The sequence below is a fragment of the Benincasa hispida genome, chromosome 12, assembly GCF_027475165.1.
Source record: "Benincasa hispida cultivar pf3 chromosome 12, pf3_genome.v1.1, whole genome shotgun sequence".
Classification (NCBI taxonomy): Eukaryota; Viridiplantae; Streptophyta; class Magnoliopsida; order Cucurbitales; family Cucurbitaceae; genus Benincasa; species Benincasa hispida.
In genome coordinates this window covers 28,619,981-28,638,141 of record NC_143489.1, presented here as the reverse complement: position 1 = coordinate 28,638,141, position 18,161 = coordinate 28,619,981, and the positions used below count along the sequence as shown (strand labels likewise).

The 18,161-nt window shown below is 34.2% G+C and overlaps 1 protein-coding gene and 1 pseudogene across 1 annotated transcript; one reads left to right on the top strand and one right to left on the bottom strand.

Moving 5' to 3' along the window:
• Positions 1-1,563: 1,563 nt before the first annotated feature.
• LOC150031912 (uncharacterized) lies at positions 1,564-3,173 on the bottom strand (annotated as a pseudogene).
• Positions 3,174-15,758: 12,585 nt separating this feature from the next.
• Positions 15,759-17,839, top strand: LOC120067881 (uncharacterized). The gene is made up of 5 exons (XM_039019492.2): positions 15,759-16,258; positions 16,328-16,424; positions 16,518-16,594; positions 17,154-17,210; positions 17,567-17,839. The coding sequence occupies exons 1-5, from the start codon at positions 16,145-16,147 to the stop codon at positions 17,630-17,632; spliced, it is 411 nt and encodes a 136-aa protein (XP_038875420.1). The 5' UTR covers positions 15,759-16,144; the 3' UTR covers positions 17,633-17,839.
• Positions 17,840-18,161: the final 322 nt, after the last annotated feature.

Genomic DNA, 18,161 nt, shown 5'->3' with positions numbered 1-18,161 from the left:
TTTTTGTGTGATTTGAAAATGAAATCCCAACTCCCTATTTATAGGCGTTCAAATTGCTCGTGGGATTGACAACATCTACTTGGCTGCATGGCCAAATATTTAATCCTCCCTTTATCAACGTAAGCTGACTTCACCTTGGTTCAATGTGTTCTTCCCAAACGTATCCAACACAGTTTTTTAGGGTTTAAGAATTTCTCTTAATCGGACACCTAGATTTTAATTGACGTTGGCCCTTACGTCTTCAAGCTTTGTTTGTATTCAAATTAGGGTTTTTACATGCATAATCCACCCCAACACGTCCAAATACATCGCCCAGAAGCTTGTTCGACTGTTCAATGCATAGGCGAGGCGTGGGCGTGACGTTCGAATCGGACAAAGCAAGGCTAACGCATAGGCGCTCTCGCTCTTTCCGCTCTCGGCAGTGTCGCTCTCTCCACTCTCGGCAGTGTCGCTCTCTCTCACTTTCTCGCTAGTCTCGCTCTCTTCACTCTCGCTCTCTCCAGCAATCTTGCTGGTCTTGCTCTCTCCAATCTCGCTCTCCCTCTCGCTCTCTCCAGCTTTAACTTTTCTCTCCACTCTTGCTCTCTCCAGCTTTCTCGCTGGTCTCGCTCTCTCCCATCTTCTATCCAATCTCGCTCTCTCCCATTTCCTTTCCGATCTCGTTGGTCTCGATCTCAATGATCTCACTCTTAACGATCTCGCTGATCTCACTCTCAACGATCTCGCTCTTAGCTACTGTGAACATTGTTCTCCGTACACGTTTGCTCACCACTTTGTGATACTTTTACATGGATCTTCCAGGATAATTCCAAAATAATTTTTTCTATATTTTTCCTTAATTCCTTACTCCGTACTTCACCTAATTTTTCATACTTAGCCGTATTCTTCCTCGAATTTCCCAAACTCAATCTTCATATTATTCCACATTAATTCCACGTACTTAATTTCTATATTTATTCCCACTTAATATTTTTCCCCAACTTTTCCAATATTATTTTCTCCTTTCAAATCTCCATTCCTTCTTTCACCAATCATACTAACTATTTTCAACAACCTATTTATTATACAAATTTCATTACAATTTTACCAATTAAAGCTCAACTTAAATTATTCAAGGAAAATCTACTTAACACTTAGAAATTTCCTTCCCCCTTAACTTAGGATTTAACTTTTACTTAGTTAATTCTTTTTATCACTTGCTTAAGTAAGGAAAATAGAAATTCGGGTTTCACATTTACTTCCCCCTTAAGAAAATTTCGTCCTCGAAATTTACTCGAACTAACTCTGTCACACCCCGCCCCCAAACCACCTTCTCAGCCTGGGAGAGGGATGCGACTGCAATAGTTATCAACCCTTGAGCTGACATTTACTGCCTAATGATTCTTGCGGAATAACTCTAATATCATATTATAACTTATACACAGCGAAATGATTAAGTCAAGGAAATAAACTATAACGGATTAAGTAGGCCCATCTTTTATTACGACAATGATATAACGTTTATACAACTTAAGGACTTAACAACAAAGTTTACAACGACAACCATAAAAACCCTCTGGAAGTTTAATTGGGCACATGGCAGACCTTGACCTTAGCAGCACTCTGGAACTCCTCATCTTCTGCTGCCTGGGGGGGAAATTAAGAAAACATTTTAAAAAGTGTGAGCTACTAAGCCCAGTGAGTGGTTCTTTTAAAGATGAAAATCATTTTGGGAAATCAATCACATAATATAGAAAATATTATTCCACATTAATTCCACGTACTTAATTTCTATATTTATTCCCACTTAATATTTTTCCCAACTTTTCCAATATTATTTTCTCCTTTCAAATCTCCATTCCTTCTTTCACCAATCACACTAACTGTTTTCAACAACCTATTTATTATACAAATTTCATTACAATTTTACCAATTAAAGCTCAACTTAAATTATTTAAGGAAAATCTACTTAACACTTAGAAATTTCCTTCCCCCTTAACTTAGGATTTAACTTTTACTTAGTTAATTCCTTTTATCACTTGCTTAAGTAAGGAAAATAGAAATTCGGGTTTCACAAAATATCATTCGGTGAATCATTTTTTTTTTGGAAAGTGGATCTTCATTCTTTATGATCTCATCCTAAATAGAAATTATATGTATTCAATAACACATATAAAATATTATAATGATTTCATGCAAATGTGACATTGGTAATCTTACTATTCGGTTGGCGACTTGTTGGACATCCCCATTGTCGTACTCTCAATTTTTGTTTGTCCGAGCTTTTTTCCACATATTAGCTCGTCCAAAATCACATTTGCTGGACGGAGGTAATTTTTTCTACATAATAAACATATTGTTAAATATAAGAATATTTGTAAAATAGTTAAACTTAAAAATATTCTTACCATTTCCTCGGTAAGATTCGCATAACCTCTTTTGGATATCCGATGAGTATACTTTTCTTCTTTCTTCGTGCTTGTTGTTGATTTCTCATTTTCTATATAAATTTAATAATTCAAAATAAAAATGACAAGAAAGTGACAGATATTGATGTTCTTAATAAAAAGTTTAATACCTGGAACTCCATAGATAATATCGATTTGACAAACTCTTGTCAATGATGTGTTTCAATTATGTGGGAGTACATCGAAGGTAGGTGTAACAAAAGTTGGGGTTCATCCTTAAAAGGGATAATATATTGTGTCGTTAATCAAGACTTGAATTGACGAAATGCAACGCCTGCAGTTTTGAGAATAGCCTTCTTACTTCTACCATCAATTATGAAAGCACCCTAAACATCTAAAAAACATGATTATTATTTTTCAAGTAAAATATTAATATAATACATCAACAAAGGAAAATATATATACCTCAACAATATTAAATAGTTTTTCCTTCAAGTCAGTCGATACACACTTCCAAGATGTATATGTAATCGGTATATGATGATGCACAGTAGATCCAATGGAAGATTTTAACTTATATCCATTGTCTCCAATCGATACTCTATCATCATTATATTCAACCAACCTTTTCTCCCCTACACTCCTAATTTTTGTTACCTCATGCACAATAGTCGGTTTTCGCGTTTGTCTTTTCTTTTTGTTTGGTATTTCATCTTGCTTCAGTTCCATATTTTCATTGATATTATCCAAACCAAGTTGCAAGTCCTCGTCACTTGCTATCTCCATGGTGTAAGAATTATCCTGAAAAATAGAATAGAGTTTAGTTAGGTGTCAGATATAACAAAATTATAAAAATTAATGAGTAAGTGAAAACTCACCCATACATTTACTCTTTAGGAATTCATGTGCCTTCGGTCCTTCACCATCAACTTGTGCATATGTTGAAGTGTTCTCATCAAAATCAATTCTAGGAATTCAATTCCTTGAAAATGTAGAGCAATATCTCCAAGTTCATCGTCATTGTATTGATCCTCAAGATTTCTTTGTGGTGGAGTAAGAACAATAGAACATCGACCATCACTTGGATCGTCAACATAAAATACTTGTCTTCCTTGGGATGCCAGTATGAAAGAATCATTCTTGTGGCCTATTCTATTTAAGTCAACTAACACAAAACCAAGCTCATCAGTTTTGATGCCACCACTGTTCTCAACCCAATCACATTTAAAAATTGCAACCTTAAATGTATTATAATTTAGTTCCTAAATCTCTTGTGTCACCCCATAAAAGGACATGTCTCCAATTATAGGATTTTTATCTTTTGAGCTAGATACTTGCATTGTTTTTGCTATTAAACTAACCCCATTATTTTGTATAGTTTTATTTTTGTCATATGACTTTTTGTGATAGTGACATCCATTAATAACATAGCTATTGTATGTAGTCACATTTGGATGGGGACCGTGGGCAATCTACCTCAAGTTATCTGATACCTCCACATCTCCCATTTCAAATTCATTTCCAACTTGGGAGCCAAAAGGTTACATAATTAAATATAAGTGACAAAAGATTATGTTAAATAATATATTTAATGTTTTACCTTTTCTCGTAACCAAAATATGAAATTTCGATTATGTTCATCTTGAATCTGTTTCTTGTTTTTTGATCTCTTTGAGAGTTGTAATTTCAATGTCATCATATATTTCCTTATGAAGAAAAAGAAAAATGTTCAAATATAATTATTTTCTAATTCATGTATTTAATGAAATAAATAGATCCAAGTCACCATAACTTACTCTATATATGGTTGCACATCAATTGTATTCTCCAAGACATATCGTGAGCTTGGTATAAGAGATCTCGTTCAGGTATGTAAAGAACTTCACTTGACAATGGTCTACCAATTTTTGAATTGTTTGAATTGTTTCTTAACTTTTGACACCTAAGTCCAATAAGATCTACTCCACATAAAAAATCCGAACAAAATTCAACAACTCTTCTAATATATAACTTTCAGCAATACAACCTTCTGGACGATGCCTTTTCCTCACAGAGTTTTTAATCACTTTCATGAACCTTTCAAAGGGATACATCCATCACAAATATATAGGCCCACAAACTTTGACTTCTCTAACAATGTGTACTATGAGATGCACCATTATTGTGAAGAATGAGGGAGCAAAATACTTGTCTAATAAACATAATGTAATCACAATGTATTATTGCAACTTCTCTAATTGTATAACATCTAGGACTTTGTTACATATAGAATTGAAAAAAATACACAGACGAGTTATCGCATACCGAACATATTTGTTTTGGTAGCATTGATCTGATGGCAATGGGGAGCAATTGTTGTAAGACCACATGAAAATCATGAGATTTTAGACCATTGAGTTTTAAATATTCCACAGACACAAGATTTCTAACATTGGAGGAGTAACCCTCGGAAACCTTCATTTATGATATCGTCTTCAAAACACAACATTTTTCTTTTCTAGTAAGAGTATAACAAACAGGGGGAAGGAAGATTTTTTTATCCTCATTAATAGGTGTAAGCTCTGGTCAAATTTTTAAATAAGCTAAATTATGTCTAGCATTCAATCCATCTTTTGTTTTTCTTGGAATATTAAGAAGTGTACCTATGATATTCATGCAAACATTTTTCTCGATATGCATCACATCTAAGCAATGTCTAACATGGAGATGTTTCCAATAAGGAAGTTGGAAAAAAATAGACATCCTATTTCAATAACCTTTGGTATTTCCTTTTGTGATATTTCTTTTGTTCTTTTTTTTTTCCTCTTTGAAAATCAAGATCTTTAGTTTTTTTTAAATACAATCTCCCGAGACAAAGGTTCTGGAATACTTCTAAGTTCTCTCTGACCATCAAATGATTTATTTTGACATCGAAAATGAAGCTGTGTTATCTCCACAAATTGGACATGCCTTATAACCATTGACACTACATCCACTAAGGTTTCCATATGCTGGAAAATCATTGATCGTCCACAATAGAACTGATGAAAAACAAGTAGAGAAAGAAGAAAAGCACACCAAGATTTTACGTAGAAAACCCTAATCAGGGAGAAAAAACCATAGGATAAAAGGATTCTAATTAGAATACTGATACAAAGAAATACAACAGGCCACCAACTTAAATAGAAAAAAAGGAAACCTTAGGGTACAATGAAAAAGACAAAAATACTCCTAGAGTACAAAATCCTAATTTCAACACTCCCCCTCAAGTTGGGGCATAGATGTCAGTAAGACCCAACTTGCTCACACATGCGTCAAATAGCTGTCTGGGCAGTCCCTTTGTTAGGACATCTGCAATCTGTTGATTGGAAGGAATATAAGGAACACAAATGTTGCCATTATCAAGTCTTTTCTTGATGAAATACCGATCAATCTCCACATGCTTTGTTTTGTCATGTTGAATAGGGTTATTTGCTATGCTTATTGCAGCTATATTATCACAACATAATTTCATTGGACTGATATGCTCTTGATCAAGATCTTTCAAAACTTTTTCAAGCCAAATCTCTTCACAGATTTCCAGACTCATGGCCCTGTATTCTGCCTTGGCACTACTTCTAGCAACAACACCTTGCTTTTTGCTTCTTCATGTAACAAGGTTACCCCACACAAAGGTACAATACCCTGATGTTTATTTTCTGTCTACTACAGATCTTGCCCAATCAACATCGATGTAAGCTTTGATGCATCGCCTTTCAGTTTTCCTGAACATTAAGCTTTCCCTGGACAGGTTTTCAGATATCTCAAAATGCGCTCCACTACCCTCATGTGTTCTTCGAATGGAGACTGCATGAACTGACTTACCATACTTACTGCATAAGAGATGTCAGATTTAGTATGAGAGAGTTATATTAATTTTCCAACAAGTCACTGATATCTTTCTTTGCTAACTGGAACACCTTTACTCATATTCCTTAACTTTTCATTTGCTTCTATAGGAGTATCAACTGGTTTGCAACCTATCATACCGATTTCCTTAAGCAAGTCCAGAGTATACTTCTGTTGGGAAACTGAAATTCCTTCTTTTGATCAAGCTACTTCCATTCCAAGGAAGTATCTTAGTTTTCCAAGGTCCTTGATTTTGAATTCCTCAGCCATCTTTGCATTCAATCGGTCAATCTCTGAGATATCATCGCCTGAAATAATAATGTCATCAACATAAACAATTAAAACTGCAATTTTTCCAGATACTGACTTTTTCGTAAAAAGAATATGATCAGAATGACCATGTTTATCTCCTTGCGACTTTACAAACATAGTAAACCGACCAAACTAAGCCCTTGGTGACTGTTTTAACCCATATAAGAACTTTCTTAATCTGCAAACTCGGTGATTAAACTGTTTCTCGAATCATGGGGGAGGACTCATATAGACTTCTTCCTCCAATTCTCCGTTAAGAAAGACATTTTTCACATCAAGCTGGTGAAGGGACCAATCCTTATTAACTGCAACAGAAAGGAGAACCCGAACTGTATTTAGCTTTGCAACTAGCGAAAAAGTCTCGGAATAATCAACCCCGAAAGTATGAGTAAATCCCCTGGAAACTATCTGAATTTGTATTTGTCAACTGTTCCATCGGGCCTATACTTTATTGTGAACACCCATTTACATCCGACTGCTTTATGACCACTTGGAAGATTAACTTGATCCCATATATGATTTTTCTTGAGAGCTCTCATTTCTTCCATGACTGCGGCTTTCCATTCAGGACTTTTCAAAGTTGTGTGTACATTGTTTGGTATCACCACTGTGTCTAGATTTGTATGAGGGCCTTGAACGCAGGAGACAGATTACTATAGGACAAGTAACTCTGCAATTGATATTTTGTACATAATCTAGTACCTTTCCTTAGAGCATTTGGAAGATCAAGGGATTCATTTTTGTCTTTACTTTCTTCTGACATACTGCACCCACCCTCCGATTATGTTATTTTCCCGCATTCAATGGTTTTTTTTAGGGGGAGTAAGAGACGCTTCTTTTCCAGGTTCTACCATGTTCTCAAGAGTTACATAATCATCTGTCTCTGCACCATCATCGACCTCAGTTACATTTTTGCTGTCATTGTCTTCCCTATTTTTGCTCTCAACATTTTCAAAACAAGCATCAGTTTTATCATATTTATTATCATGATAGGACTATTAGTACTTGGAACTGATCTCTGTTCAGACTCATGGACTGGAACTAGAGAGATAACAGGCAGCGCTATTTCCTTCATGAGATTCTTCCTATAATATGTGATCCAAAGGACTTGTTTGGTCGGCAGGATAGGTGCATTGGTACTATACTGACATTAAGGATGGGTTTAGGTTCAGCTTCAGGTAAGGCAGAAAGACTGGGACTCCAATTGGTTTCTTCACTAGTATGCTCCTTCTGAAGAGAACCATCGGGAATGAATGGATGGTCTTCAAAGAATTTCACATCCATAGAGACAAAGTATTTTCTGGAAGAGGAATGATAACACTTGTACCCATGCTGATGTAGAGGATACCCCACAAAGACACATTTCTGTGCCCGAGAGGTAAACTTGGTACGGTTAGGGCCATGTGTATGGACGAACACCACACAACCAAAGACACGAAGGGGTAAATCAGAAAGAAGTCTGGTATTTGGGTAAGACTCTTTGAAGAAATCTAAGAGGGTTTGGAATTTTAGGACTCGGGATGGCATGCGATTTATTAGATGGGTTGCTATCAAGATAGCATCACCCCATAAATAAGAAGGAAGGAAAGTTGACAACATAAGAGATCGGACAACTTCAACTAGATGACGGTTTTCCTGTTCGACCACTCCATTTTCTTGAGGGGTGTACGCACAGGAACTCTAATGGAACCCTCCTTTTGAGACTAGGAATTCTTGTAAGGTATTATTAAGGTACTTTTGACCATTATCACTCTGGAGAATAGCGATTTTGGCATTGAACTGGGTTTTTATAGAATTGTAAAATTGTTGGAAAACCGAAGTAACTTTTGATTTGTCTGTCAAAAGGAAGACCCAGGTTAGTCTAGTATGATCATTAATAAAGGTTACAAACCAACGCTTTCCAGTTATGGTAGTAACATGTGACGGATCCCAAACATTGCTATGGAATAGGGAGAAAGGTTTAGAGGGCTTATAAGGCTGAGAAGAGAAAGAAACACGAGGCAGTTTGACTTGGACACACACATTGCATTTCAACTTAGAAATATTAATATTGTGAAAAAGATAAAGAAACAAATAATTCATATATTAGAAATTAGGATGGAGTAGGCGATAATGCCATAATATATAATCAGTTTCAGAAACAAAAAAAATGGGAAGAACACAAATTAGTCCTATCACATATCCTAAAAGAGACTTCTTCAGTAAGTAAATAGAGTCCTCTGTCATGTCGGGCAGTGCCAATCGTCATTCCCGAGTTCAGATCCTGAAAAACAACAGCATCAGGTGAGAAGATAACATGACACTTCAAATCCCTTGTAGTTTTACTAATAGATAATAGATTGTAAGACATTTTTGGCGCATGTAACACATCTTGGAGGATTAAGCCTGCAAAGGGTGACACTCGTCCTTTTCCAGTGATGGGGGCAAAGGACCCATATGCAATTTTGATCCTTTCATTTCCAGCACCGGGTTGATAAGACAAAAATTGATCAGAGGAACCAGTTAAGTGGTTTGTTGCTCCTGAATCTAATATCCATGGTTTATTACCATTTATACTCACAAGTCCAACGGAGTGAAAAGTACCTAATTAAGCGATGGCATTTACTCCAACTGTAGTAGTAGTGCTCTGAGTGGTTTCCTAATTCTGAGGCTGAGTATCTCCAGTAACAAATTCATCAACAAGAGCCCAACTTGGCTGTCGTTTCTTACAATTTGGCGGTCGACCGTGAAGCTTCTAGCACTGATCTTTTGTGTGCCAGGGTTTCTTGCAATGTTCACACACTGGAGGCGGCTTACTATTCTATTTATCTTGGACAGGGCCAGATGTTTTGAAAGCAGCGGAATCTGTTGGTGTTACATGTGTACTGTTCATGGCCCTCGACCTATCTTCCTCCAGGCGAACTTCAGAACAGACTTCCATTGAGGATGGTATAGGTCTGGTCCCCAATATACAGCTTCGCATTGTATCAAATTTAGAATTGAGTCTAGCAAGAAAGTTATACACGGTCCATTTCCTCAGACTAATAATGTAACACTCATCCACAAGGACAGTTCCAAATCATTTCACGACACAAATCCATTTCTTACCACAAGAGAGACAACTTGTTAAAGCAGTAACGTCCATTGTTCCTTGTTTACATTCATGGACCTGCTTACGTAGGGTATATAAACGAGAGGCATTCTGTCTCCTGGAGTAGAGTTTTTGGGTTGCCTCCTAAATATCACAGGTTGTGGCTGCATACAATAATGGTTTTTCAACCTAAGGTTCCATACTTCCAATCAAAATTGATCTCAACAAAGAATCCTCTCATTTCCAAATTCGCTCTTGGGGATCACTGATCCTTGGTTTTGGTATTTCACCTGTCAGGTATTCAAATTTCTAACGGCCCTCAAGGGCCATTTTAATAGATTGGGACCAAGAAAAGTATTTATCATCATTTTTCTCCTATAATAAAGCTAGAAGAATTGCCTATAGCTCCAGAACATAAATTTGAAGGGTAAGTAGGGAACGAAGTTACCGAGTTTTCAGGATATGGGTTTAGATCTGGTTGGATCTTGGATGTTGATCCCAGGGTTTCCCCAATAGCAGTTATCTACTGCTGGAACATCTCGTTCTGTCGTTTAATCTACAACTGCAACTGGGTAACTTGATCTTGGATTATACTCCCTTGGTCCTAGTGGTATGATGAAGAATCTCCCCTTCAAAACTCACCAATGATCGACGAAAACTGCCCCATTCGATTGCTCATATTTGGCTGAGAAACACCTGCACATCTTCTATCGGTCTTTTGGTACGGCAGTGGCTGAGAGGGGAAGATCGACTGCGATGGCAACAAGTGGAGAAGCACTGGACATTGCCGATCTCGACTAGGCGCCGTCGTTCGACTCTGTCTGATAGTGACTAGACTGATTGCAGTGTCGTTCGACTGGGCAGCTTCATTCGTCTTCGTCTGAACACGACAGAACCGAATCACGATAGGTCGCCGATCGTTGCTGGGTCTAGCGGCTGTTCGTTCCTTCTTCGAAAAAACAGATCGAAAGTGATAGGGCGATGGCAGCTGGTCTGCTGGCTAGTCAGTCCGGATCTAGTCGTAATGGGTTGGGTGGTCGTCACGAAAGTGGGAAAGAAGAGACTGAAAATATCTGTCAATGGCTTTTTGGATAATATTGGTTATATCTAGGTTATTGGTTTGGGATTCTCCTATTAGATTTTCCTTAACGGTGGCTAGGGTTTCGTCTCCATGTTCAGATACCATGATGAAAAACAGAGTAGAGAAAGAAGAAAAGCACACCAATATTTTACGTGAAAAACCCTAATTAGGGAGAAAAAACCACGGGATAAAAGGATTCTTATTAGAAGACTGATATAAAGAAATACAACAGATCACCAGCTTAAATAGAAAAAAGGGAAACCCTAGGGTACAATGAAAAGACAAAAATGTCCCTAGAGTACAAAACCCTAATTTCAACAAGAACTATTCTTAAGTTGAATAGTTCCTCTTGATAAGAATCATAACATTGTACACCACTTTCCCACAAAAGTTTTAAATCATCAATCAATGGCTCTAAATATATCCCAATGTTATCTTCTAGTTGTTTTGGACCTAAAATAAATATTGATAACATCATAAACTTTCTTTTCATACACAACTATGGAGGAAGATTATAAATGATCATCACAACTGGCCAACAACTATACTTAGAGCTTATATCACTATGTGGATTTATTCCATATGCTGACAATGCTAAACGAAGATTCCTAGGTTCAGAACTAAAGTCCGGCCACATGGTGTCAACTAACTTCCAAGTTGGGGAGTCTGCAGAGTAACGTAATTTATCATCCATTTCTCTCTCATTAACATGCCAAGTCAGGTTTTTAGCACATTCAACACTTCTAAACATCCATTGAAAACGTGGTATAGGAGGAAAATACCACATTATTTTGGCAGAGATTTTCTTTTTCTTATTTGTGTCTTTACCATATTTCCACCTTGACTTGCCGCATTCAGGACACACAATTGCATTGACATATTCCTTTTGATACAAGCAACAATCATTAGGGCATGCATGAATCTTTTCATATTCCATTCTTAGTGCACCTAATATTTTCTTTGCTTCATACATTGATGTAGGGAGGTCATTAGTAGAAGGTAAGATATCCTTTAATGCTTTTAGTAGTTATGAGAAACTAATGTCACTCCATCCATGTCTAACTTTTAAGTTATACAACTTCACTAATGTAGATAACTTGGCGAACTTTTTGCATCCTTCATACAATGGCTTCTCAGTATCATTAAGAAACTTTTCGAATCTATTGGGATCTTTTGAATATTTCTCATGAGGAATTTCAATCATTTCTTTTATATTTCCAACATCATTCTCTTCATACCTACACTCAGGGGATTTTCTATGCAAAGATGAACTAGGAAGTTCCTCACCCTTCCAAAACCAAATCTTATAACTTTTATCAATCCCATTAAAATATAAATGATCTCTAATATCATTGCTATTATGTCTTTGACAATTTCCACATTTCAAACAAGGATAACGTATAGTAGTATTATTTGTATTGGAAAATCCAAATTTGATGAAGTTTTCCACACCCAACTCAAACTCTTTAGATAATCTACTCTTTGTCATCCGTGATTTATCCATACTTATAATAAGTTAATCTTGGAACTACAAAAATATTAGAATAATTCAAATTAAATAACTCATACATCTTATAAAATTTGTATGGAATTGATATTTATAGAGAGCTTCAGAACTTGAACTCTAAAAAATTTCAAATGTGTGCTAATGTTATAATGAATAGATGGTTTACTAAATTCAAAATCTTAAAAATTAAATGGTGTAAAGAGCAACTACAACCACTTTTGTATTATACTATAGTAGAGACTGATGATTTCAAATGGAATCAAATGCTTTTAAATTCTAAATGATGTGCTAATTTATGGTTGAAAGACACTTTTCTTTATACATTATTTTCAATATAACGGCCCAGCATGTGAGAAGAAAATAAGATACTTCTTGGATGCGTGTGTTTGAATTCTTTTGTTCTTGTTGATAAGAAAATTTTTCAGTTTGTTTTTTTATTTAAGTTTTTCTGAATGAAGACTCTGATTCATAATGTCTAATTTGTAATCAAAGAACGGTAATAATTACAAAAATGAACAGATAAACTTGAAACAGGGCACATAAAAATAAATTACAGGCGTAATCAAAATGAAATAAGGCTTACCAGACAGTGCGATCGAAGCACGAAGCAAAGAGTGGCTAGACCAGAAAAATGTCGATAGCTAGACCGATCAACGGAATGGCTAGACCGAAAAAACGTCAGGGTGGCTAGACCGATCAAACAGAGCACAAGAAACGATCGAAGCACGAAGCAGATAGTGGCTAGACTGGTCGACGGACGAGCAGCGCAGCAGACGATCGATGCCTAGATTGGAAAAGCATCAGGGTTGCTGGACCAGTCGAACAGAGCACGAGAAACGATCAAAGCACGAAGAGACTGGCTAGACCGGTCGACAGACGAGCGACGTTGTAACAATCGATGGCTAGACCGGTCGACGAACAAGCAATGCTGCAAAAGTTGATGGCTAGGCCAGATGAGACGAGACGAGACGAGAAGAACAGGTTACAGAGGTCGATAGCGCAGAGAAGATGTTTAACTGATCTTGTGAGAGAAAAGACGAGACGAGAGGAAAGAAACTCGATGGACGGCGCGATGGACTTCACACAAACGACTAGGATTTCAAAATAAGATATTTTATTTGAAAAATATTATTAGGAAATTTTTTTTATATATTTTACTTGACATGAAAGAAATGTCAAGTAAGACCTTATATTACTTGACACGAAAAATGTGCCAAGTAAAGGTTCGCGTGAAAATATCCGAAATATTCCGTCAATCTCCACTTTTTTGACCTTTTTACTTGAAGTTTTCTTATCCAAAATCACATTACTTGACGTTTTTTTCCAAAGAAACGTTAAGTAATTAAAAACAACAAGTGTCAAGTAATGTAGATTTTATAGTAGTGACCGCACAATTTGCTAATTGTTATTAATGAGATAAATTTTTTAATGTTAGGGGAAAAGAAGCTGGGAAAAGAATTTGAATGAAATGCATAAGTAGTGTCTCATTTTGACAACACCATACAGGTTACTTTGAACTAGAAGTTCAAAAGATAATTCATTTGTGAAATATTGCAAATCAAATGCTAGATGTATTTATAGAGCATTTACGATTACAAGAAAGTGACTAATTTATATATCTTGATTGCAATACACCATCTAAAATTGGTATCCCAATACAACAAGTTGTTTGCACCATGCTTGCAGCGTGACAGATGAATGAGTTCCAAAGATAAAAATCCTTGAAAAATAAGTAGTCAATTATCTAAATGATTCACTTAAGAATATGGATATTTTAGAAGAAATCCTAAATACGTGTACTCATAAGAATATCAAAGAAAACAAGGATAATAATGAGATCTCAAAAAATTATGTCATGACAGTAAAAGATGGAACCATATTTATAAAAGTTGACAACATTTTTTGTATACAATATCACTCACGATATTATTAATGAAAAGAGTATGATGTACTTAGATACATTAAAAATTGTAGATATAGAAAAGATTTACTTATGTTGAAAGAAACAATCCAATAGAAATAAACTCATTTTTCAAAATTGTGAGGACAAGTAGTCAAGACACTAAAGAATGTCAAACATGTAATATACAAGTGAATATTTATAAGAAAAACAAATAAAATGAAGTCATGAAATAGAAAGCGAGACAAATTCCACATTAATTCTCGTAGTGGACTGGTATTGATTACGAGAAGAATTTTTCTCTAATGATGGATACAATGCCAAGAGATATCTTTTTTTTTTTATCTAATGGTGTATGAATAACTTAACATATATCTTAAGGATGTAGTCATACCACATTTATATGAATTTCTTAATAATGATATTTATATGAAAATTCCAAAAGGATTAAAGGTGCCAGAATCATAAGGGTATGAAAATAATTCTATTTGTCCATATGATATTATAGATAAATTATTGTCAAAATTTACTATATAAGTGTATGTTGATTATTTGAATATATAATAAAAACTATAGAAGAGTTTTCAAATGTAATAGAGTTTTTTAAGAAATAAATTAGATAAAAGTTATGAAAAGCAAAGTTTTACCTTAGCTTGTAAATAAAGTATAAAACAGACGGGATTGCATCAATTTATACATAAAAGATATATTATATAAACTAATTACGTCATTGAACACTCCTATCGTGGGTTTGAAAAAGATATCATCCAATCTAAGGATATGATAATGAAGAACTTGAGGTTATGAAGAATCATAGTTTGAGAAATAAGTAAATTTATATCTTTACTAATTATATACTACTTGTTGTAGTATTTTTTTTTTAATTAATTTTGTTACACATATATAATGCTCCTCCAAAAGAAAGATATTGGAATAGAATTATACATATATTATGTTTTATTTGTGAATTAGTTTATATTGATTTATTTTCTTCATAATCAATATAATTATAATCTAGTTGGTTCCAAAGATGCAAATTATTTATCTAACCCATAAGAGCTAGATCTTAATCAGATCATTTAGTATGTGAAGAATAATTTTTATATTAGGGCAGTTGATGAAGTAAATTATAACAATTACTGAAATCATGACGATTGTTATTGATTTCTTTAAAAGACGACTTGACAGACTTATTATGAAAGTGTTATCTACAATAACATTTGAGAAATTAGTACACAACATTTGAATACGATGACTATGAGGTGTCAAGTGATGTTTATATGAGTGGGAGTAAACTAACTTCACTCATTTTCCTTTGACTATGGTTTTTTCCCACTATGTTTTTCATTGAAGTATATAAAATAATGTATTTTTTCCTTCATTAGGACTTTTTCCTAAGAAGGTTTTAACGAGACATTTATTTTATATAAGATGGATGTCTAAAGGGTATTATAAATGTAATATATATTATGAATGTACTATTTCGTGTAGATATTTATAACCTACCTAGATTACCAAATATCATAAACCTTCCATTAAATTTCATCTCGTAACATACGCTCTTCATTGAATTCTATATTATAACATACACCATTTCATATTCTATAAATAATGGTGTATAACCTTTATAATACACATGAGTTCAATAATTCTTTGTATTTTCTTTTCTTTGCCTTTCTCTTTTCTTTGCTCTCTAATGTTCTTTTGTTCTTGCACAGTCCTATTTTACAACAAAATAGATTATTATTATTATCTCCTTTAGAAAAGAAACTTTGCAACTTCGTGCGATCAAAAAGGAGATATTAATATTATTATTAATTTTTTTTTTTTAAAAAAAAAAGTGATTTTAGTTTGAATGGTCGAGAAAGGTCGAATGAAAATATCTAAAGACCCTAAAAGATATCTGTTCTTTATCATTCATCCGGAAGCTTCCAGATGGGCGAGCGACGGATCCCAATCTTTATGTTGCGTCTCTATATAAATGTAGTTATTAGTAAATCAATTGTACGGCGATTGAAAGATGGAAGAAATGGAGCGGCCGATATTTGGGTCAGGTTCTTATTACACCATTCTCGGTGTCGGGTCGGATTCTTCACCGGAAGAGATTCGGAGCGCTTATCGGCGGCTGGCAATGGTAGGATTTGCAACATAATTCAATTTTGTGTTGATTAATTTGGAAATGTAATAATGTATGATTTTGCAGCGATGGCATCCGGATCGGTGGGCGAGAAGAAGGGCAGCCCCTACTTTGTTGAGTGAAGCAACGGCCAAATTCCAGCAGATTCAACAAGCTTATTCAGGTAAATCTTTACATTCTAACCAACCACTTTATAAACCCTCCATGAGATTCTTTTGGTTCCATTTTGTTAAAGAGATTTTAAATTATGGAGCAGTTTTGTCGGACAAGAGGAAGAGAGCAATGTATGATGCTGGGTTCTATGATGTTGACGATGATGACGACCATGATCAGGTACCTCCCCCATCTTCTTTTTTCTTTCAATGTCCGACTAAAATTGAGATTTCAAACGCCACCACATTTCTCGTCAATTTTTCATTTAAATCTTAACAAATTTTAATCGTGGCTATGTGGGTTTTTTAATATAAAACTGTAAAACTATGTATTCATTTCTATCCATTTTTTTTATTATTTTTATAAATAATTTGACATTTTTTTCTATTTTACATATTATATGTTCTATCAAATCTAATGGTTTGGATAATGATTTTTTAATTTAAAATATCGTATGATATATAAAATTAAAAAAATACATATTTAAAAGGATCTTTTAAATCTATTTTTAACAACTCGAGGAATAAAAATGTGTGTGCATTTTATTAAACCAATAAAATAAAAGATATATTTTTAAAAAATTTAGAGTAAAAGAATTTACGGATACAAAAATTCAACTTGTATATTTTGACTAAAAAGATTTTGGTTCCTAACTTTTAGAAAAGAGTGGTTTTATTTATTTATTTATTTTTTTCCCTTCTTTATAATTAGTGATTAACTTTAGTTGGATATGAAACAGGCATTCAATGATTTTATGCAAGAAATGGTGTCACTTATGGCCAAAGTAAGGAGTGAGGTATGTCAACAACACACTTTCAAATATTATATTTCATAAATTAATTTGTTATATATGTAAACAAAAAATATTATAACAACCTTAGCTTTATGAGTTCAACCACATAACAACCTTAACAGGGGGGGAAGTCGCTTTTTGCTGGTTCATTTAATAAATGGAGTGTAATACTTATCCAATCATACTGTTATTAACAAATCAAATTAACCAAACTTATTGTTTCAAAAGGGAAAATTTGACATTAATAATAAAATCAGTAAATACTTTTCTCAATTCAATTCTTCAAGTAATTTATAATTTCAATATTTTCTTTCTTTTAATTTTACACATGACATTTTTTTTTTCTTTTTTGTTTAAAGGATTGCAAGTCTAACAGCATGGAGGAGCTACAATCAATGCTCATGGAAATGGCCCAAGGATTTTGATTATCTTCCGTTTTCTTTTTGTTATGGGCCCATATTTTAATATAGCCCATTGAGAAAAAGCCCAATTTTGAAAAATGATTTTACTTCGGGGCCCAGTTGGAGCCCATTACTTTCATGAAGCCTCATACGGCCCACCTTTAAAATGCTTGTAAGTATGCATGGTTGAAAATAATGAAATTTGTTCATTCACTTTTTATTTTCCCCTAATATGATTGTACTTCAATATTCGAATTTTCTTCTTTCTTTCTTTCTTTCTTTTCTTTTTTTTTTTTTGGAAAACTTCAATATGACATCTGTTAAGGGATGGTTGTATATGTAACATAATAAAAATTAGATATTACGAAAAAAAAATTGCGAGAAAAAGGGTAAAAGCATGGAAAGGGTCAAATATTATCTCTCTAACCGCAAATAAGAGAATTTCTCATCATTATCGTGTGATTTTTGACCTAATAAATATTGTTTTTTATTAAAAAAAACAATCTCTAAATTTTGTACTTTGAAATATTCTTGAATTTTTAAAAATTCCAAA

Bases quoted from the DNA above. Each gene is read 5' to 3' on its own strand.
- LOC120067881 (XM_039019492.2), top strand. From the start codon at position 16,145: ATGGAAGAAATGGAGCGGCCGATATTTGGGTCAGGTTCTTATTACACC. The intron at 16,259-16,327 runs GTAGGATTTGCA...ATGATTTTGCAG, and splicing joins CTTATCGGCGGCTGGCAATG to CGATGGCATCCGGATCGGTG. The intron at 16,425-16,517 runs GTAAATCTTTAC...ATTATGGAGCAG, and splicing joins GATTCAACAAGCTTATTCAG to TTTTGTCGGACAAGAGGAAG.